This window comes from Oryx dammah, unplaced genomic scaffold (genome assembly GCF_014754425.2).
Source record: "Oryx dammah isolate SB20612 unplaced genomic scaffold, SCBI_Odam_1.1 HiC_scaffold_16, whole genome shotgun sequence".
Taxonomy (NCBI): Eukaryota; Metazoa; Chordata; class Mammalia; order Artiodactyla; family Bovidae; genus Oryx; species Oryx dammah.
The window spans coordinates 49,823,077-49,846,733 of record NW_024070200.1 but is presented as its reverse complement, the minus strand read 5'-3'; the positions used below and the strand labels follow the sequence as shown (position 1 = coordinate 49,846,733).

Sequence of the window (23,657 nt, the reverse complement as noted above, 5' to 3'; positions counted from 1 at the left end):
CTCTGCCCCCAGTTACTGATGCAGGGCACCAAAGACCTTTGTTGGTCTTTTTTCAAAATATTTATTTCTTTACTTGGCTGCATCTGGTCTTAGTTGTGGCATGTGGGATCTAGCTCCCTAACCAGGGAACTATCAAGAAGAAATACTGGGCTTGTTTCCTGAACCTGGGTCCCCTGCATTGGGAGCACATAATCATAGCCACTGGACCGACAAGGCAGTCCTCCAAATGTATGCTCTTTTTACAGGCTCCAAAAACCCCACATATTTGCTTCCTTCTTCATTTAATAATGATGAGTCACCTTACATGAAAATTATAGGACCTGTTCAATTATTTAAAGACATACTTAGACAAAGCATCTTTTACCTGGTCATCATTCTAACAACCACGTGAACCAAAGATGCCAGATGCACTGTGGATCTTCATGGTGGGACAGCCAACACCAAGCAGTTAGGTCATTCTAGGTGCCATGAAAAATGGCTGAGAACGCAAGGGAGGGGAATTCTAGGCTCAACCCAGCTTAACTAGACTGAGAAACCAGAGTAAGTCACCTCTTTTCTTGCACCTCCTATGCTTCATTTTCTCATCTGTAAATACTAATGTTGTTAAGCCTGGCTAGATCCCTGTCATGATCTTCTGATGTATAATTTTTAAATATCATACTTTATGAATAAGCATGGTATAAGTTCCAAGCCATGTCACTTTCAGGCCCAGGATGCACTGGCACAATATAATGAGATGTTAAAATAGTGAACTGTTTTTAAATATTTCTGTTGTTTGCTGTATTAGTCACTGAGTCATGCTCAACTCTTTTGCGACCCCGTGGACCGCAGCCTGCCAGGCTCCTCTGTCCATAGGATTTCCCAGGCAAGAATACTGAAGCAGGTTGCCATTTCCTTCTCCAGGGTATCTTTCCAACCCCAGGGATGGAACCAACATCTCCAGTGGTTCTTGCATTGGTAGGCAGATTCTTTACTATTGAGCCACCTGGGGAGCCCATTTATTTCTGTACCTCCCGGTAAATGACCCCTGCCCTGAACCTCCCAACCACCCCATGATCCAGCAATGATCATGAGTTAACACACGACCCAGCAGGGAGCCCCAGGGCCCTGCCCAGCAGGAGGGCTGGTGTCTGTTCTGACTGGCCAGTGCCTACCCCAAGCACTTCCGGATCATCCTGCTTGAAAGCACAGGGCTTCATCATAGCCCAAAGAATCCCCACTGGACACTCAGCCTCATTCTAGAATCTCTGTGATCGCAAGAGGAGAGGAACTCTAATCCTCACACCTCCACAGGAGAGAATCTAGACCTCTCCCCAGGCCAGAATTTTGATCAACAGGATGGCAGCTGATAGCAGTGAAAAGATGTCTGAGACAACGCATTTTCAGTTCATTTGTATAAGCTCTGGTCCATACATTCATCCCCCATAAAACAACTGCTCAGTGGAATGCCTATACATACTAACATGACAAGAACTCTAACAAATGACAGGTAAATAAAGCAAGATGCGGAAGGGTGCTTGCAGTATAAACGTGCATACATTAAAACATACACAAAGTGATGCCTCTTATAAATATACTCACATATGTATACATATATATACGTATGTAATATGTATGTCCACATCCTGTACATATCTGTGACAATTCTTAGGAGTTCTGCAGTCTTTAATTATGCTGTTTAAAACTGCTGGCACACACATTCTCTTATCCAAATAAAATTTATTAAAAAGGTCTATAAGAGACAGAGATATACATATTGCATAGGCCAGAAAGGTGATTTTTCCATAAGAGGTGATGGAAAAAATCCAAACGAGCTTTCTGGCCAACCCAATATTTTTGACTATTTTCTAGATAACTGTTGACAAAGGCAACTGTAATATCGAAAAAACTGTATACATATATATATGCATAAATACATACAGACACATATATATACAAATATATAAGTAGAATTATAAAATTGAACTGGTTATCACACTTGGGCACTAAGATTGTCATAGGGTGAAGATAGTGGCTAATTTGACAGAGTATGAGGTTGGCTGGGAGAGAGCCATGAGGGTAAAGTGGGGTGTGCAGAGGCAGCAGAGAAAGAGAGACAGAGATACAGGGAGAGAGACAAAACAAGCAGACTGATGGGTGGGCAATGAACTCAGGCTAATGACTGCCTGGGGAAAAGGGAGGGGCCATGGGACCAGGGGTGACAGTTAAAGCCATTTTAGTTTTTCATCAGTAATAAGAAAAAAAAAGATTAGATGCAATATAAAACAAAACAGTGAGTTGGTCATTCTGAGTGGCAGGAATGGAATATGAGTATTTGTTTAACTAATCTTTGTATTTTTTTAATATTTTTTAATTTCTCAGAAGGAATTCATTTGAACAAGTCCTTCCCATCCACACACTGTGTTCCAGGCCCTCAGATGTGGATGGTGGGAATTATTTATGAGTTTCCCAGATCATCCCCACTCTCCCTCCCACTGCCCAGACAGCTCAGATTTCCAAATGAGCCCTAACTAGCCCATTACTGATTAACAAGCTGTGCTTTTTTTTTTTAATGAGTAAAAATAAAGTCATTCATTTCTAAGTTCAATAACTATTTGTCACAGACTGCAAAGTTTCAGGTATACGGGCAGAGTGATAGCAGGCTTCTATGACAAGTCACTCCTGGTCTAACAGGACAGATGACATCTGAGTGAAATGACAGTGCCCTAGGATTAGGGCAGAAGAAAACTATTTTTACTAAATACTGTGCAGGACAAACTAGGGCATGATTAAGTCTTGGGAGGGCAGCCCTTCCTGGAAGGAGAATAAAAGGAGCCTGGAAAGGCTTATACACAAAGAAGAAAAGAAAACGACAACTACAGGCACCCTTGCAAACATCAGGCACACACAGATCTTAACACTCAGGGCAATCAGAAGAGGGAGGTCGGATCATTGCATCATTTTGAAGTTGGGGGAACAGAGGCCTTGAGAAGTTAAGTAACTTTGCTGGGAACAAAGAGCAATTAAGTGACATTACAGATTCTAACCCAGAGATGAAAATTCAAAGCTGAGGATGGGGTGGCTCAGACAAGAAGGAGGTTTGCCTGCTTCAGAGTTGGGGGGTTTCTGGTACCCACACTTTTTGCTCTTTTTTTTTTTTTTTTTCTGGACTGGGATGCCTGCTGGCAATTAAAGATCAAGGGTGGATGCAGCCTGGGGCATTTGCTAGTCATCCTAAAATGAAAATTAAATACAATCAGGTGTAATAAAGACCAGAAAGATGCAGGCTTAATTCTAAACAGGGTCAGCCTTCAATACACCGTCACATCTTGCCTCTCATTTTAGCAGAACTTCTTTAGGTCACCTGAGTTTAAGGACTATTTCACTGCCAACCTCATGGACATATTCTTGTAGCTCAGTAGGGACCGACAAGGGCAGTTCAGCCTGAGAGAGGGGAGCAGGCACTGGGAGAGGCTCCAAGGACAGCTGAGGGGAAGGCGCCGCCCTGGGTGCTGCCTAATCCATCTGACATGGGGACACGCTGTTCCAGAAACCGGATGACAATTAATAGGAAAAATCTGCTCTCACAGCGCTGCCAAGCTTGTCGCAGGGTCTCAGCTGGTGGCGCGCCTCAGTGGGGAGAGCAGGAATGCCCCATTCTTCCCTCTGCTCAAGGCTCTGCTGTTTTCTCAGGTGAAGGGAGGAAGACAAAGGAAAGTTCCTCCCACGGTGGGAAAAGTCTGCACAAGAAATAGCACTGGGTCCTCAAAGCCAGGACTCCAAGCACTGATGCTAAGATTGAAGGCTCAGGGACTTCTCTGGTGGTCTAATGGCAGAGAATCCGTCTGCCAATGCAAGGGACACGGATTCGATCCCTGCTCCAGGAAGACCCCACATGCTGTGGAGCAACTAAGCCCGCATGCCACAACTTCTGGAACCCGAGCACCCTACAGCCTGTGCTCTGCAAAAGCAGAAGCCATGTGCAGTGAGAAGCCCGTGCACCACAGAGAGAGAGTAGCTCCTGCTCACTGCAACTAGAGAAAGCCCTGTGCAGCAACAAGGGGACCAGCACAGCTAAAAATCAGTTAATTATCTTTTTTAAAGAAGATTGCAGGCTCCAACCTTACAGGATAATGGCTCATCTTCCAAACCTGTGAAACCCTACTTGGCACGTGGGGTACTGGCAGATAAAATGTCTCCAGCCAAGGTACCTGACCATGGGCTCCTCTTGTTTAATAAGTCATCTGGCTTTGGGCCAAGCTTCTATATATGTATATATAGAAAGTTTTATAATTTGCCTGTGTGCATATTTCTCTTGGACGAAATATTTCATATACTTCAAGAAAGCCTGGTTTGTCTTGTTGGGACTTGTTCAGCTTCACCAAGAGCAGAAAGAGGCGGGAGGCTTCTAGGAAGCCAGGCAGTCTGCCCCGTTTTCTACCTTTCTGGTTCTCTAGGCCATATCTCTGGCTATACATCAGTGTTCTAGCTTTATAGGACAGTCACAGACTCTTTTGAGAACATAATAGGAGCTGAGGATTAGTTCCTTTCCAACCCCACACCCCCAGGCCATGAACAAACACTCAAACATTTGCATATCAATTCTTTGTTGTTGTTGAGTCACCCAGGCTATCTGACTTGCACTGTGGCCAGCCAGGCTTCTCTGTCCAAGGGATTCTTCAGACAAGAATACTGGAGTGAGCTTCCATTTCCTTCTCCAGGGGAATCTTCCTGGCCCAGGGATCAAACCCTCGTCTCTTCTGTCTCTTGCACTGGCAGGTGGTTTCTTTACCACTGAGCCACTTGGGAAGCCCACATTTAATTCAAGGGACCACTATCCCTGTGAATCTCATTTATGCTTTCCCCTTCAGTTCCTGAGTCCCCAGGTCAAGACCCCCACCACAGATACCAGCTCTGGTGCAGAAGTCATAAAAATCATCTTTCTGGACCCCATAATCTCATCAGAAAGCTCCACCCTGAATCCTAGCTCAGGAACCTGATGGCCTGTCAAACCCTTCATCAGCCCTCCCCACCCATCTCCTATTAACATCAGCCATAAATGGAAACCCCAGCTGGGAATATATCTTGAAATTCAAGTTTTTGTTTAAACACTGGTACCCAGCCTCCCTTGAGCCATTTGGTCAGATCCATCCTGAGACCAGGCAGATGGATGCTAATTTACCATATTAACCCCTTTCGTCCCAGTCCCCTTAACCCACGTCTTGGTGGAGAGCCACATCTCACGCCCGATCCCAGTGTTCATGGGGTTGAGTGCTCCATGTCGTGGAAACCGGTCAGCAGATTTAGCAATCATGATGCTGTTGGCATCGTTTCTGGAACTCTGTGAAGAGCTATGTGCTGGAATACCCTGCATGGGCCACTTTTAATGCCAGAGGCTATCACCGACATCTAACTCTCTGAATGCCTTCTCATCACAACTCCATGGGTAGGCGCAGGCAAGGGCAAAACCTGGTTACTCAGAAAGTCCCTTTGTTTCAGGAGGCAGGTAGCTAGGTATGAGCAGAGAAATGGGGCAGGAGCCAAGTGGCCAGAAATCACGCAGCCTATAAACAGCAGGGGTCCACAGGCAGACAAAGGAAAGCAGGGACCTTCAGACTGACAGGAAACCACATATTTTGGGTGATAAGGGTTCAAGCAGCAAAGAAAGGTGAGGAAAGGCAGGAACCTCCTGAGTCTAAATGCCATCTTTCACTCATTGTGTTCTCATTACACGCCGGGCTTCCCAGGTGGCACTATGGGTAAAGAACCCACCGGCTAATGCAGGAGACGTAAGAGATGCGCATTTGATCCCTGGGTAGGGAAGATCCTCTGGAGGAGGGCATGGCAGCCCACTCCAGAATCCCATGGACAGAGAAGCCTGCTGGGTTACAGTCCATGGAGTCGCAAAGAGTCAGACACAGCGGAAGAGAATTAGCACGCACACACCCTCTCATTATAACAAGATTAGCCTTACAAATAGGAAGGACTCATCATGCACAGAGGCCATGACACTTTTGATCTAAGCTAAACAGGGACAGAAGTTCCTCCTCCCCTCGGGAAAATGGAGCTGGGATGAAAAATCAGGCAAGTCTACCCCCAAACCCCTCCTTCCTCAGTGAATATTCTGCCCATTCATTTATATGCCCCTCATAACTGGCTTGCCAAAGAGACCCAAACAGATGAATCCCTTATCTGTCTGCCCGCTCTTCCTCTAAGAGTGTCTCCTTGCTTAAACAAATTTTCACTTTACTTTCTTAACCTCTCTGCATCATCTTGGCACCGGCCCATTGAAGCCATGTTTTCGGTCATCACAGAAAAACCAAGTGGTCTACAATCTGGTCCTCACAGACACAAACACTGCCTTCAGTCCATCATTACCAATAATAAAGGTGTAGACAGGAGTCACCAGCCAGGGCCACTTAAGTCCCCCACAAGAGACCCTCTCAGAGAGCAGAGAGAGACCAAAACAGCATCTTTTGATCAAAAGGAACCATGGTTCCCGATCCGGCCCTCGCAAATGAACAGCCCACCTTACCTTTCATTCCAAATTTGGACCGTCGCCCATACTTATTGATCATGATAAACAGAACCACCAACAGGACACAGGCAAAAGCAGCAAGTCCAACTGCTATGGACACCTGTTAGGAGCCAAACACAGACAAGCGAGCACTGTTACTGAAAACCCGAGGGCTGTGTGAGTAACACACGGGCTCAGATGAGAACAGCCCTAGTATAGTAGCAATCGGAGCCCTCCCAGAACTCCAGTAAACTCCAGAACTTCTCAGACTAGGAAAGTCTTGAGAAGACATAACTTATGAGTTTCTACAAATATCAAAAAATAAATTACCCAAATCGACTAGAGAAAACTTCCATGATTCAGTGTTCTGAGCCCTCTCCGCTGGGGCCATCCCAACAGACGCAGGAGGAAGCCCAGAGAGGCTTCTGTCTATTGTCTCATTGTGGTTTTAATTAGCAAGTACATCCCACATCTTCACATTGACCTGCCTGGGCTAATATTCTTATGCATGAGATTCTAAAAAGACCTCTTTCCTTTCCTCCTCAGAGAAATCTCAGGCTCTGAGATGCGGGTAGGGGCACTTCCCACCCAAGAAGACAACCCAGGCAACTCTGACTTTTGTAAAAGTTTGTACAATTAGCAGCCCCTTCAAATCAGGCCCAGCTGGCTGCTAATGGAGTGGGAATTCTCAAACTCTTCCCTTCCAAGCCCGGGGGCTTAAAGCAGATCCTCAAAGACTTCCTCAAACAATGAATTATTCTCATCACGTTTCAGCCACCTGAGAGGAGGTCATTCATCACGGCTTCTTTATGCCACAGTTCCAAACAAGGCGGTGTTTGGAAAAGTTGACGACTTAAAATAGAAGGCGGGAAACCACTGCAACAGTAAACACCTTTCTCTTGACCAAGAAGTGACTCACCCCAAAAGTGTCTTCCTCTGGTTTGTGGGTCACAGTGATAGGAGGGGTGGGGCTCACTTCGTAGACTGAAAACAAACAGAAAACAGAAGAGTCATTGGTTTGCTGGCCACAAGAACCTCCCCCAGAGTTCCTACCCAACTCCCAAGCCTTCTCGAAAGTTCTTCCTAGAGAATGTGCCTTTGAAGTCAGACTCTGTCTGACCTCACCAGGCTTTGCAGGGGTCCCCAGAGGCCAGATCCCCAGAGTCTCCCTGGTAGGTGTTGCTAGCTCAAGGACAGACTGCATAGGCATAAAGAGCCTTCATTCTCATCCCCCGATTCACATCCCAGAGTAAATAGCCTAACCCTAACCTGGGCAACACGGGCTATGAGCTATTGGATAGATAAGAGGAAGGGAGATGGTTTGGGGTCACAGCCAGGGTCTGGATTCAGCCCATTTTGTCTGTGAAGGCAGCTCTGGCTACACACAGCTCCTCTCTGCATCCCTTATCCTGTCCCTTCTTTCTATGCCCATCCTGTTCCCTCCTCACTCCTCAGTGAAATCCAGGAGGCCCGTGGCCCCACAAACTACCCACTATCCATTTCCCTGAGGCAGATTTCAGAGCACAGTGGCAGCTTCAGTTAAGCAGCAAGATTATCTGACTAGGAAACACCAGGTCTTCCCAGCAAGGCCTGGAGGATCAGCCAAGCCTCCTTCAGACCTCCATCTGTAATCACCAACTTATCCAGACACCCCCAGTTCAAATTTCTCCAGAGGGATATTCTGTGAGATGACAAGTCCTCCAAGACCAAGGACAAATAAAGGAATTACAGGTGATATTTACAGCTGAGCCGAACAGCAATGCATGTCCTAAAAAAGACTGTCTGCTGTCTCAGGCCACATAAGAAGCTGAAATGACCTCAGCTGTCTCCATTCCTCTACCATGGGGGACAAAAGGAAAAGGAATAAATATGGGTTCCCCTACAGTCCATGAGCAAACCCCCCAATCCTTCGGGAGTTTCTAGTCCTGGCCCTGAATCGCTGATAGACTGAGCCTCAGTAATTTCATTTAAAGACAGATGAGCCTATGGGAGACCTTGCCAGTCACAGCTCCACTTGTCTTGCGTGCTCAGTTGCATCCTACTCTTTGTGACCCCATGAACTGTAGCCCGCCTGGCTCCTCTGTCCATGGGTTTCCCAGGCAAGAATGCTGGAGTAGGTTGCCATGCCCTCCTCCAGGGTATCTTCTTGATCTAGGGATTGAACCCATGTCTCTGAGGTCTCTTGCATTGGCAGGCAGATTCTTTACCCCTGGCACCACCTGGGTGGGTTCTGGCCAAATTCCCTGGCTCTTGAAGCAGGTGACAAACACTAACATCATAGGCTCCACATTCACGCTGCAAGAACAACTGAGATGCTCAGCACGGGTCCACCTGGGCACAGGAACCCCACATCCTTCCGGACACCACCTCTCTCTGTCTAGGTAGGAAGACCTGCAACATGGTCAGACCCTAGAAAACTGCTGGAAAACTGAGGCAGCAAGTGACCGTCTAAGAGGCATGGGCTCGGAACTGCCCAAGAAGAGTTTCCACTCCCCTTTCACGGTTCACTCAGATCCTCTCAGCGGCCATGGGTCTGGGGATGGTGATAGAACAGGAAAGAGGGCTATCTGGACTCAGCAGTCACCAAAAGTATCAGAATAAATCACTTTCAAAGCAAAAGGTAAAAGAGACTTACAAGAGACAAAGTTATCCGTGCTCTCTGCAAAAAAAAGACAGATAATTAACAAATGTAATAAAAATCAGAACAGCCTCGCTCTATCTTCTTCACAGCTATGACCTCTCCCACTCACCATGATCCCCTGTTGCCCTGGCAACTGAAAACTAAAACCCTTGGCACATCACCCCTCCCCCACACCCTATTACTCTTTAGAAGGTGGTCTTCCACATGGAGAAGGAATAAGAGCTAAAACTCCTGGGTTTCAAGGGAGGTGGCCTGGCCCACCTGGAGACTGGAAACCAAACCATGAGATGAGGAATTAAATCCAGACTCCCCATCGCACCCACAGCCTTCCCTCAGGTACCCAGTGCACTGGGGATGCTGGTGGACATCAGAGCCCAGAAGAAATGCTCCAGGATTGGCATCTGTGATCTTCCTGGGAAATGCCAGCTATGATCTCAAGATCACAATTCCCCAACTGTAAGGTTTATTCTAGTAGGTCACTGAGACATGCTTGGGAATCCCTCTAGAATCTATTTCCCAGGTGAAAATGTGCTATTAAGTCTTCGGCCTTTAGAAATGATCACCTAATAATGAAAGCCAATCATTATTGGGCATTGATTATGAAATGGGGGTGTGAAAAAATGCTTTATGTAACACATCACCCAATCCTATACCCACTCTGGGAGATGGGTAGCATTACACTCTTTCATCAGGAGAGTAAACAGACATACAGAGATCAAGTGACTAACTGAATGTCACTCATCTAAGAAGGGATACACCTGGATTCAAGCCTGGGCTCAAAACCAGTTTATCAGAGATTCTCAAACTTCAGCCTGCCACAGAGGCATCCAGGAGATGACCACTATTATCTTCCAACAGAAAGAATGAGGGCTTCTTGGAGAAATGCATAATTCTGGGGCTGAGGAAGAAAAAGTAAAAGATGTGCCTAGAACATCTTGTGGTATTGAAAAGCAAGAAAGCACACAAAAATTATTAGGGGAAGGAAGAAAGGATGCAGGAGCCACCATGATGGGGTTTCCAATGGCCAAACTGGGGATGATTTGAGCAACAAAATATAATGACCATCATAGGTTGTTATGAGCTGAATTATATCTGCCCAAAATTCAGACACAGAAGTCCTAACCTCCAGTACCTTAAACTATGACTATATTCAAAGGTAGGGTCTTTAAGAGGTAATTAAGTTAAAGTCATTAGCCACCTAGAGGGATAGGTGGGATAGGAGGGCGGGAAGGAGGTTCAAGAGGGAGGGGCATATGTATCCTTAGGACTGAATCACACTGTTGTACGGCAGAAGCCAACACAACATTGTAAAGCAGTTATCCTCCAATTAAAAAAATAAATATTTTTCTCCCCTTGCAGAAAGTTCAGAAAAAATAAACTCATTGGGGTGGGCACTAATCCAATATGACTTGTGTCCTTATAAGACGGCATTAGGACATAGCTATGCGGAGGCAGATGAAGACACACGGAGATGACAACCATCTGCAAGTCAAGGAGAGAGGCTCAGAAAGAACCAGCCCTTCTGATACCTTGATCTCAGACTGCAAGCCTCCAGAAGAGTAAGAAGATACATTTATGCTGTTTAAGCCATTTAGTCCCTGACACTTTTTCTCATGGCAGCTCTAGCAAATTAACACATGGATTGTATTTCACAGAACAAAATAAATACCCATGAGTCCACACTGACATAAGAAGTAATTTAATCAACAAATGAGGAAGAAAAGAAAGCGCTTCCTTATAATAAAATTCCAATTAATAAATAGAGAGGAAAGGATGGAACTAGAAAAAAATCACCATTGACAGATGGCACGTTAATATTTGTTTCAGGCAAGAATCACCAATGAATGCTAAAATTAATATGTGAAAGAATGATAAGAAATGATATTTATAAAGCTTCAAAATACAACGCTTATTAATTACAGAAAGGAAAAAAAAATTATCATTTTGGAGTGGAGAAACCTGGCAGACACCATCTTCACCAAGTGAGAAAGTTAACATCATGGGTAATAAGACGTACAGACATCGTGTACCCCCAACACAATATACTGAAAGGGCACAACATTACTTCTGTGGTGCTTTTACCAAAAACACATAATGGCATTCAATTGTGAGAAAACGCCAGGCAAACCCAAACTGTAGGATAGCCTACATATAACTAGTGAATAAGTACACAGATCATATAACTAGTGAATAAGTACACAGATCATATAACTAGCGAATAAGTACACAGATCATATAACTAGTGAATAAGTACACAGATCATATAACCAGCGAATAAGTACACAGATCATATTAACTAGTGAATAAGTACACAGATCATATAACTAGTGAATAAGTATGCAGATCATATAACTAGTGAGTGAATATAAGTACGCAGATCATGAAAGACAAAGAAAGGCTGAAGAACTGCCCCAGATTTAAAGAGAATAGGGTAACATGGCAGCTAAATGCAATGTATAATCCTGGATTGGATCTCAAGAAGAGAAGGACAACTGATAGAATTTAGATAAAGTCTGTAGATTAGGTAATAGGGTTGCATCAATATCACTTCTTGTTGTGATCACTGCACTGTGATTATGTAAGATGGCAACATTGGGGGGAAGCTGGGTGAAGGGTATAAGAATGTCTTTTGTATTCTTTTGCAATTTGGGAGGGTAAATCTCAAACTATTTCAAAATCAAGAACTTAAAAAAAAAAGAAATATGGATTATCGATCCTCACCCCAGAGTTTCTGATTCAGGAGGTCTGGAGAGGGTCTTGAGAATTTGCATTTTGACCAAGTTTTCAGGTGATGAGGATGCTGCTCCCTTTGAGAACCCCTGCATGTAGTACAGCTCCTCCTGTCACAAGCCTACCACACCCTAAAAACAACAACTCACTCATTCATTCATCACGGACCTTCTATTTACCAGACATTTGGCTAGCTAAGCTTTCAGTCATTACAGTCATAGCTCTGCTCTCTAACTACCTGTGGAGAAAATGATGCTTTCTATAAGGAAGGAGTCCTTTAAAGAAAGTTCTACGTATAGTAAATGCACTGTGAGTAGATTTCTTGTTCATCGTCTGCTTTTCGTGTTTCAAGGGACAGCAATACAGCTTTGCCCAAATTCCCGAGCATGCCCTTCATACCTCTAGCCCCTTCTAAACTTCAAGTGATCAACTACCTGATTTGGGAGGAAGATGTGGGTCAAGGGACCCTAGCTGTGGTTTCAGAGAAAAGAGACATGCCAGATCAACTCATAGTTAAAACTGATTTGCATATTTCTCATAAAGTTTTCCTTTATTGGAGACTATTCTCATGTCAGCCAAATGTTTTGGCCGAATCTGTGAACCCTGTAATCTCTCAGTGACCCTATGAATGCTTAGCTCCTTTGTAGGAGCCTGGAGACATGTATTCACCCAGGAAACACATGACACCTGGAAGAGCCAGACCTCTGGGGTTCTCTATAACCTGTGGGAGGACTTGAAACTCCACCCTGGAAGAGGATGGTACCCAAGAGTGGTCCTCATCTCTGCCTGCACCAGCAGGCTGGGAGAACAACTGGACTCACGTGCCAAGGCAGCATCTGAATCCCAAAGGGGACCGGGCACGAATGGAAGGCATATGTCTCCTCCAGATCACAAACTCAAGAAAAACTCAGTGGGAAAAGCCAGTGGGGTCCAGAGAAAAGAGAAGAGAGGCAGCAGCTTGCATCCAGACAGACAGAGATGCACTGAGATGTGATGACGTGAAGAGATGGCCTGGCTTCAGATGTGAGGACAGAGGAGGGAGCTGTGCCAGGCATCCACATGCTCAGCCCACCCCACGCAGATGGCCACACGCGGCTGCCCGCTCCACTTCCCCAGCACCCGCAGGTTGGGAGCACGTTCTAGTCTCAACAAGTTCCATAGAGGAAAGAAGCCCGTCTTGATGCTGCTAAGGGCGCTAGCGCAATGGTTTCTCCCCTTGGTGGCACCTAGCACCCCGAGGGAATTCTGGTTCCTGCTGTCACAATGAAGAGACTTCCTGGCCAAGTGAAAAAAGGAGAATTCAAGAGTTATGGCAGCTCACTTGTTCCTAAATGTTTTGTCAAGTATTCGCAGATATTCGTTGCAGGAGTGCAGGCAAACACACACACACACACATGTGCACGCACACATACACATGTGCACGCACACATACACATGTGCGTGCACACATAAATACACATATATGCACACACACATAAACATACACTGACAAATATAAATGCACACATACATACATAAGCACATAAATGCACACACATACACACACAAGTACAAACAGATGCACATGCACACACACATACTCCTTGCTTACACATATACATGCACGCACACAAAACACACATGCATATACACATGCATACATACATGTACACATGTACACATAAACACACAAGCACATTCATCCCACACACACAAGCACATTCACCCCCCCACACACACACATGCACATACACACATACACACATGTAAATACACACATACACATGCACACACACTGTGCATGTACATGAAAGCACATTCAGGCACACCCATAAATACATACATGCACACACATACACGTACAAACACATACAAAGCATGTATGCACACACCCCTTGCATACACACAAACACACACATAAATATACACATACATGCACACACATAAACATACACTCACACACGTTCACACACATACATGTGTGCATGCACATTCACCCATATACATGTGCAAACATACACATACATGCGCATACACACACACACACCCCTTGGCAACATTCCTCCTCCTATCACATCATCTAAGGATCCCTAATGGTGACCTTCCAGGTACCACCCTGACCCTGACATGATCCCCAGCCTCCCCTGACACTCAGATCCCTGACTCCTCATGGTCCCACTCTTACACCCAGATCCTTTTTAGTGGCCCCTCCAAGATCCTGGAACATGAAAGAAGATTCCATGCTCCTAGAACACATCTTCCTTTCCAAGGACTAGCTCCACACTAAGGCTTAAACTCCAAACAGAACATTCTAGTGCTCCCCTGGAAATGCAGAAGGAACCACCAACATTTGCATAGGATGTGAAGCTTACAAAAAGCTTTCCCAGAACATTTTCATCTCAATGTCCTGCTCGGAGAAAATCCTCTGATTGAAGCCTCTGCATCTTCAGATGTTTCCACTCAGTGTATTCATTTCAATCCAATCTCTCTTGTGGGCCTCCGACGCATGAACAGTCAGGAAAGAAAACCCTCACCTTCAGATCTCCGTCCCCTCCCCAAAAAAATCCACTTTCAGTTGTCCTTGGGTGTTTTTTTTTTTTTTTTAAATAAAAACAAACTAGTTCTGCTATTACTCTGTACCAAGCACCGTGGGAGATATTTTAGGCAGATTGATCCACTGTCTGCAAATTAATCTTCACCACAATCTCTGAGGCAGAAGCAAGGGGGCTGAGTAATCTGCCTGAGATCACAGAGCTGATGGGCAGCTGAGAACCTGAACCCTGGCTTGTGACTCCATAACCACTACCCTCAATGAAACTGCCTGAAGACGGTCTGTTAGAACTTCCCAGCTTGATTACAGAGTGACTACCAATTCCAGAACTCCTGGACTCAACTCCTTAACTCTCCGCTTGGAAGCCGGGTCCAGGCCAACAGTGGTTGAACCATCCCTCTGTCCGGACACAGCGCGAAACACTTGGCAGACATCACTTCATCCATCCTCAGGACTATTTAGGCAGGAGCTCCGGTTATCATCCCAGTTTTACAGATGAAGAAACAGGTACCTCACGCCAACTGTGTGCCAAGCCCTATTCTAGGAGCTGAGGCCACCTGTCCAGTAGGACCACAGATGCGGCTTGCACCTCAATCTGTCTGATTTCAGACCTTCGGCTCTTAACCTCTTAACCCAGACATGCTTTGCTGTCTGGGAGCGAGGGGGTACAAATGACAAACACAACCTCCCCACCACTTTACAGCAAGAGAACAGGAATCCACCAAGAGCCTTTGTACCCAGGGCTCAGCAGGTGTGCAGTTTACTGCCTGCATCACGGGATGACTGACTCTCCTGAATGCCTAGCTGTTTTTTCACTGTCACAACTGGCCCAGCTCTTCCCTGTCACTGCCTTTTCATCATCCATTGATTCCTTTACGAACAAGCAAAGCTTCACACAGGATGGCCCTGGCAGGGTGCAGGTGGGTCCGAGAAACCCGCTTTAGGTGAGTGGTTTGCCTTCAAGCTCCTCTATGCCTCCACCCTCTCCCCTGCCTCCTTGGTCCACCACATGCCACAGCAGCAGTTGGCAAATAAGAGCGTCTGAATTTTGCAGGTGGGAGGGCTTGTCAAGACACAGACTGCTGGGCCCCACCCCACAATTTCTGACTCAGTAGGTCTGGGTGGGGCTCTAGGACTTAAGTTATAACAGCTGCCCAGGTGATGTGGATGCGGCTGGTCTGGGGACCACTCCTGGAGAACGACTGGCCTAATTGGAGCTGATAAGGTGATAGGGGTGTCCAGAGGTGATGAGGAGGGGCAGCTGTGTCTCTTGGGGACAGAGAAGGTGTACGTACGGCTGGGAGGATGCAGAGAAAGGCTTCCCTCCTGGTGGGAAAAGCCACTCCCCACACCATTCCACTGATCCTGCTGCCCCGTGGCCAGCTCACGCTCTGTGGACAGGAGCCGGAGTGTCTTGCCCCACCTCTCAAACATTCAAGGGTTCCCCCTCTCTCCAGACCCCAGGAGTTTCCCTTTGAGAACAGAAGCATCACTTGGCAGGAGCTTCACTCCTCACTCATGAGGGAGTGTATATTCTCCTCTTTAAAAAAAAAAAAAAAAAAAGGAAGAAAACATGTATTGGAGTATAATCACTATATAATATTGTGTCAGTTTTGGCTGCACAGCAGAGGGAATCACCATACGTACATATATATTTCCTCTTCTCTGTGTTTCCTTCCCATTTAGGTCACTACAGAACATTGAGCAGAGTTCCCTGTGCCGTCCAACAGGTTCTCTTTGGTTATCTATTTCATACACAGTAGTGTGTACATATCAACCTCAGTCTCCCAGTTCATCCCACCTCGCTTTCCCCCGTCAGCGTTCATACACCTCCTCTTTAAAGACAGATTCCATTCTCTAATCACCAGATGAGCATGAGCAGGGTAAAGAGCCACTCCAGCCCTTAATGCCAACAAAGCCTAGCCTGACTTTATGGTCCTGAAAAGCAAAGCGTCTCTGCATCTAAAGGTCACTGCTTCCACAGTGCCGACCGGGACTCTTCCAGTTCTTAAAAAGCCCCATGTGACCCATGGTGGGAAGTGCCCTGAGGCCCTTTACTGGGTATACTAGGAATGATGTTGAAAATGTCAGACCATATGGGATGGTCAGGGTCTCAAACACTGGCACATTCTCAGTCCTCTCCTGAGTGATGGTGTCATCACTGCTTCATAGAACTCCATGCAAGAATTTAGCTTCCCAGGCAGTCTCATCTCTCCAGAGTGTCTCTCAGTGTCTCCAGAGTGCTAAGATTGAAAAGGCCCCTTGGAGCTGCTGTCTGATGGTATCTGTACGTTGTAAAGTCACCTTCACATAAGCAGATGCTGCACTGTTAGTCCTCCACTGCTGTGTGTGTGTGTGTGTGTGTGTGTGTGTGCGCGCGCGTGCATGACATCAGTCTTTACTAATATCTGCTTTACTCTTTACCTCATTAGAAGCCTGGATTTCAAGGAATCGAAGGCTGAGAGGTCCTCTAGCTTGTTCCCAGCAGAAATCAGCAAGGTCATCAAAGATACATGACTTCACTAATAGAAACTTATCAGCTGCCAAATCTACCAAGAGATGCTGCAGCCACTTTCACTAAACTCTTGGAGTGTTTTCTTCTCCTCCAACTTCAGGAAAGTATTTGAAATATTCCAGCCCAGACAAAGACAGAGTCCCCTCCCAAATATTCAAACAAAATGTTTTCGTTATTTCAGTGAACTCTCCTTCCCCCACCCATCCACTGGACGTCAGCACCATCCAGGTTGATGGCATCAGGAACTCCCCACCCATCAACTCACCATGGCATTAGAGGAAAAGAGCCACAGACCTGGAAGCCTCAACCCCAGGCAAAGCCTTGCTTCTACCCAGCAAGTGGAAAGAGATTTAACTTTTCTGTTAAACTTGGGGATGAATCAGATAGACCTTGAAGCCCCTTACATGGAAGGTCATCAAACCATCATTAGGTACCAAAGCCTGTGACACATGCTTTGTCTACTTTAAGTTATTTAATAAAAGTCACAAGATTCTTATGGGAGCAGTACCATCATGCCCATTTCACAGATGAGGGTATTGAGGTAATGATCAGGCCCAGAGTCCCCCAACAAACAGAGGACTGGGTCCAAATTCTCCACCATTCTGACCCAGTTCCCAAGTCCCTACTTACTCTACCGTAATACCATATACCCTTATATGCATAGCTGTGTATTTCCAAGGGGTCTTGGCTTTTACTGTGACTGCTAACATCAGGGACTTAATCTAGTTTATACAAAATTCAGGTGGTGGCCGAAGATGTTCCAAAGTGTGTGTGGTTGCTGGTGATGATGGTATCCATGCTGATGCTGCTTCTCCCCTCAAGCCCCCACACCCCGAGCCCCCTGAGTGCCTGGAGGTATGAGCCACTCCAGGGCAGCTCCACCCTCACCTGGAAAGGGCTCCTTGAGGAAGTGGCCATTGATGGTCTGGTTGGCAGTGCCCAGGGGGTTCTTGGCGATGAGGGTGTAGTTGCCGTTGTTGTAGTGGGTGGGCTTGTTGAAGAGCAGGCAGCCCTCGGAGACCTCGCCCTCCTGGTAGTACTCCACGTGGATGATCTTGGACTCGCGCAGCGGCTGGCCATTGTGCAGCCAGTGCAGCGTGGGTGGCGGGTTGCCACGCACCACAAACTCAATGCAGTGCTCCAGGCGCAGCTCGGGCTCCTCCAGGCTCACCACGCGCGGGGGGTCTGCCAGGGGACAGGCCAGCTGAAGCCCAGGACACGGAATCTCCCATGTCCTGGAGCAGCCTTCCTGGAGCTGGGGCAGGCAGCCCAATTCTTCATGCATGCATGCGTGCATGCTCAGTCGTGTCCGACTCTTTTGCAATCCCATGGACTCTACCCCACCAGGCACCTCTGGCTATGGGATTATCCCAGCAAGAATATTGGAGTGGGTTGCCATTTCCTTCTCCAGGGGCTCTTCCCAACCGAGGGATCTAGCCCTTGTCTTCTGCATTTCCTCCATGAGCAGGAAGATTCTTTATCACTGCTACCTGGGAAGCCCCACTTCTTCCCCATCAGCTCTAAAAAGACTAAGGGAATCAGAAGTCCCCCACTCCCCATCAACACCAACACCACCCCAAAGAGGTGAAGAGATGTCTGTCTTCACCCGAGCTTCCTGGATCCACTACAGCTGGAGGGTCCCTCTCATGACCTTTGTTAGGGGGGCATAAACATTCAGTCTACTATAGTGTCTAAGAATTCCTTAAAGAGATGAGTTCCTCTTGGCTAAAGGAAGGCTAAGAATGTAAGAGAAGTTGGCAGAATTTACCTTTTTTTTAAGATTTTTTAATGTTGGCCATTTATAAAGTCTATAGAATTTGTTACAACATTGCTTCTGTTTTATGCTTTGGTGTCAAGGCAAGTGGGATCTTAGTTCCCCAACCAGGGATTGAACCTGCACCCCTTGCACTGGAAGGCGAAATCTTAACCACTGGACCACCAGGGAAGTTCCCACTAGAACTTCCCTTAAAAGCATCTTCGTTAAGCCAAAAGAGAACCAAAATTTCATACTAAAGGTCATTCAATGACTCCAGATGCTTGCATTTGTTGCATAGATAAGCACCAAGTCATTAATTTCAGATATCTGGTTTTCTTGTGTGTTTTTTGGGGTGTGATTAGCAAATCCCATGGACGGAGGAGCCTAGTAGACTGCAGTCCATGGGGTCGCTAGGATTCAGACACGACTGAGCGACTTCACTTTCACTTTCCACTTTCATGCATTGGAGAAGAAAATGGCAACCCACTCCAGTGTTCTTGCCTGGAGAATCCCAGGGACAGGGGAGCCTGGTGGGCTGCCGTCTATGGGGTCGCACAGAGTCGGACACGGCTGAAGCGACTTAGCAGCAGCAGCAGCAGCAATTTACCAAGACCCAGCCAAAACAATTCATATGTATGCTTGCCCGTTCCCTGGCTCTATGGAGTAGCTCCTCAGAGACCTTTTAGAGGTTTAACAAAAGGCAGACTTGGGCCAACTTAGGAGTGGGCAGATCTGAGTTGGAGGTACAGCACCTTCTGAGGGACAGGGACATGCTTTCTGGGGTTACAAGCCAGCGACTGACTTGACTTGACTTGCCCTGTACTGCCCCACAGGAGTCTTCCTGCCCCCCTGGTGGACCACGCTCATTGCAGCAGCCCCACCCCGTCCCAGCCTCCTGTGCCGAGATCCCCAGGGTCCCACCCGCCCTCCACAATGGCATCCACTCACAGTGGACAGTGAGGGCCACGCTGGCATTGCTCATGCCCACCACGTTCTCAGCGATGCACGTCAGGGTGAAGCCGTTGTCCTCACTCGTCACATTTACCAGCGTCAGGTTGATGGCATGTACGTTGGTCCAGTTCAGATTTGTCTAAAACCCCAAGAAAACAGACAACCATCAGACGTATAAAATAAGCTCCAGGGATATATTGTACAGCACAGGGAATAGAGCTAATATTTTATAATTAAAAAAATGTTTAAGACTGTAAATTTTAAGTTATGTATACTTAACCACATAAAAATTTTAAAAAAAAGATTCAAAACAGAAAAATTAGATGATGGCACCAAAACAAAGGCAATAATCAAACAGTTTCCACAAGCCTCCCCCACCTCACTCCCCAGCACCTTCAGGAATCAAAAGGAAAGATGGGCAGAAAGTGAAAGAGGGCTTTCCGGTGAAGGCGCACTGACCAAAGGCCAAGCTCTCTACAGTCAAGAGCTCAGGTAACCCTCACACTTATTCCATGAGGCGAATGGTGGCATTATACCCATTGCACAGATGAGGAAGGTAAGGTATAGAGATGTTGATAGTCTGTTTGAGATCAATTTGGCCAGAAAAAGTTGCAGCTGGGTGGCACCCAAGTCTCCGCCTTTCTTCTTGTAGAGAGAGGACCACAAATTTCCCCTCTTCTTCTTTCTTATTCTTACATCTCTTGCTTCTCTTCCTGATCCAGCTCATTAGGACTACTAGGTGACAGGGCCCAAGGCTCGGACACCTACCTGGTGGGTGTTGATGGACTGCAGCCCGGTGACTATCCAGTCCACGTCGGGCAAGGGCGAGCCCGAGCCGTTGCAGGTGATGACAGCATTGTCACCCTCTCGCACTGTCAGGCTGGCATGGCTCACGCTGATCTCAGGGAGGTCTGGGAGGGAGGACAGGGCAGGCGAACGGATAAGGAAGAGCTTGTGACCAAAACTCTGTCCACGAGGGCAATGGTGGCACTGCCTGCCTTGTCTAATAATGACTCCAACACAACCTGCTTGACCTCTTAAAAGTACCCCAAGTCTCAGAAGCCTCACACCAGCTCAGGACGTGAGCCCATGCCGCTTGACTGGTGGAGGGGATGGGGGGCAGGGTTGGAGGGCAGGACAGTTGCTCAAGGCAGGCAACTCTAGCAATGATGTCAAATGGCATCTTCCACTTTGGGCACTGGCTCTCAAAACTTGGATCCGCTTCAGACTCCCCTGGGGAGCTCGCTAGAAATTCAGATTTCCTAACTCATCCCCAGACACTCTGATCTCGTAAGTCAGAGATGAGTGATCAGGCCCACACCTCTGCTTCTCTAAAAGTCCCTTAGATGTCCTGATAAATGAGACCCGGAGACCACACCTGGACCTGCACTCCTTCAGGTTTACTTAACAAGAAACTGATAGGGTACAGGGACTCTGGTCTGATCACAAAGAGGGCACACGTAACCCTTTTCTACATCCCTGAAACCAGGAGTCCCCAGCCTCCAGGACCTAATGCCTGATGATCTGGAGCTGATGTAATAAAGTAGGAATAAAGTGCACAGTAAATGTAATGTGCTTGAATCATCTCCAAACCATGCCATCCTCCCCCCAGGGCCTCCATCCTCCGGCCAAGGAAAAATTGTCTTCCACGAATCCAGTCCCTGGTGCCAAAAAGATTGGGGACCGCTGCCTGAAACCAACCTTCCCACAGCTGGCTCAAGAAGGGACAGGAGTGAGCAGGAAGTAAGAGGGGAGCCAGATCCGCAGCCAGTGTGGAGAATTCGAGGCTGGGAGGGCAGTGGGGAAGGAATGCCCTTGCTTTATCTCCATAAATAAAAATTAAATTCCATCAAAGTCAGAGACGTTGACTATTAGGTTCACTGCTGTATTCTCAGCGTCCCTGGGTCCGTGGGAGGTCGGCGTGGAGCCAGCCGGGCCGAGGGGCTCACTCACCGCACTGGCTGATGTTCATGCGGAAGAGTGGCAGCTGGGAGCCGTCGGGGCCGATGCAGTAGAGGTCCTGACTGTTGAGCTTAGCCTCCCCCTGCTCCTGCCACAGCTGCATCCAGCGGATGTCACAGCTGCAGTTGAAGAAGTTCTGCTCCAACCTCCTGTGGGCGAGATGCGAGTTCAGGGAACCCCTGAACCGAGGGAGGTCCCGCTCCCTCCCAGGGCCCTGAAGCCAAGCCGAGGGCCCCCACCTGCTCCTCATACTCATGAGAGAAGGCTTTTAGCAGCATCTCTAAAGAAGTATTGAGCACCAAAGAATTGATCTTTCAAACTGTGGTGCTAGAGAAGACTCTTGGGAGTCCCCTGGACAGCAAGGAGATCAAACCAGTCAATCCTAAAGGAGATCAGTCCTGAATGTTCTTTGGAAGGACTGATGCTGAAGCTGAAGCTCCAATACTTTGGCCACCTGATGCAAAGAGCCGACTCACTGGAAAAGACCCTGATGCTGGGAAAGATTGAGGGCAGGAGGAGAAGGGGGTGACAGAGGATGGCATGGTTGGATGGCAGCACTGACTCTATGGACATGAGTTTGAGTAAGCTCTGGGAGGTAGAGAAGGACAGGGAAGTTTGGCATGCTGCATGCAGTCCATGAGGTTGCAAAGAGTTGGACACATCTGAGCGACTGAACAATTAAAGAAGTAACTTCATAGAAGTTCACAAATTTATAGTTTCTAAATGAATAAACTTGTTAAAAAGAAAATCTATTCCACTGACCTCATCTGGCAAACAGACCTATTAAATATGTCATTTTGGGAAGCTCCTATCCTCAAAACCCTCCAAATGGCCTCCCAACTCATTGAAAGTCAAAGACCTATGGAATCGGCACCACCCTCTGTCATCTCTCATTGCCTGAACTCACCTTCCCTCCTCTTCTTCAGCCACACTGACCTTGCTGTGGGTCAAGGTCAGCAGGAGGACCTGCATGCTCCTGCCTTAGGGCCTTTACACCTGCTGTCCTCTCTGTCTACAGAGTTTGGACCCAGAACATAGAGATCAGCTCCCTCGATCTCCTATGGCCTTCTCTGACAACCTCTGTAGGAAAGCCAAGCTCAACCCATGCCCTCACACTGCCCAGCTCCTCGCCTATTTTCATCCTTCTAGGATTTGTCACTGCCCAGCATCAGTTTAAATATTTATTTGCTTGCTTGGGAGTTTGAGACTAGCAGATGCAAACTATTATATATAGAATAGATATAGAAAAAAGGTTTTAAAAATAAATATTTATTTGCTTTATCTCCATAAATAAAAATTAAATTCCATCAAAGTCAGAGACGTTGACTATTAGTTTCACTGCTGTATTCCCAATACCTAAAACAAAGCCTGGCACTTAAACACCTCTTGGATGAATAAAAGGAGGAAGAAAAATGGAAGGAAGGTAAGTAGAAAGGAAAGAAGAAGCTTTTTTCCTTGGAGAGAAGGTGGTTAGCTATTTCCAACATTTTCTCAAAGCCCATCTTGAACCAGCTTTATTCTTTCATAGTGTCAACAAAATCCTTAATAAGCACCTCTTCCATGTTTGGCTCTGCCTGGACTGAGTGCTATTGAAGTGGAAACGAATAATCAGTCCCTATTTCCCGGGAGCATTCATCTCGGTGAAGAAGACCATCTAATGGAGGAAGAGTCAAGTTCAAGGCCTTCCTCACCACCCCTCCAGAAGGGAGTTATTAGCGGACAACTGAAGGGCAGTAGCTGATGTAAAACTCCTGAGGTCAAGGGCACCTGATAAATCGGAAGGCCTGGGTCGCTCAGGGGAACATGATTCTCTTTGTGGGCCAGTATGGGGATGACTCTCTTGATGCCCAGAGGGAGGGGTGCTTGGGTAACTGCACTAAGATAGGTGGCAAATTCCAAAGTAGTGAAGCAGGCATCAGCATCAACCAGCTTTCAGGAAAAAAAAAAAAAAATGAGAGGGACTTCCCTGGTGGCCCAGTGTCCAAGACTTCACGATCCCAACGCAGGGGGCCTGGGTTCCCTCCCTGGTTAGGGAACTAGATCCCAACATGCTGCAACTAAAGACCCTGAATGCCA

The 23,657-nt window shown here is 46.9% G+C and overlaps 1 protein-coding gene across 3 annotated transcripts in view; it reads right to left on the bottom strand.

The window, feature by feature from the left end:
- Nucleotides 1-23,657, bottom strand: part of NTRK3 (neurotrophic receptor tyrosine kinase 3) — a 429,790-nt gene that overhangs the window by 271,210 nt on the left and 134,923 nt on the right. For all 3 annotated transcript variants that reach the window (XM_040257595.1, XM_040257596.1, XM_040257597.1), the window contains exons 5-11: nt 21,573-21,730; nt 20,388-20,530; nt 19,617-19,758; nt 17,801-18,097; nt 9,132-9,155; nt 7,416-7,480; nt 6,515-6,617 (exon numbers count right to left, since the gene is read on the bottom strand). In XM_040257595.1, the coding sequence (XP_040113529.1) occupies nt 6,515-6,617; nt 7,416-7,480; nt 9,132-9,155; nt 17,801-18,097; nt 19,617-19,758; nt 20,388-20,530; nt 21,573-21,730 (932 nt within the window). The remainder of the gene's footprint in view (nt 1-6,514; nt 6,618-7,415; nt 7,481-9,131; nt 9,156-17,800; nt 18,098-19,616; nt 19,759-20,387; nt 20,531-21,572; nt 21,731-23,657) is intronic.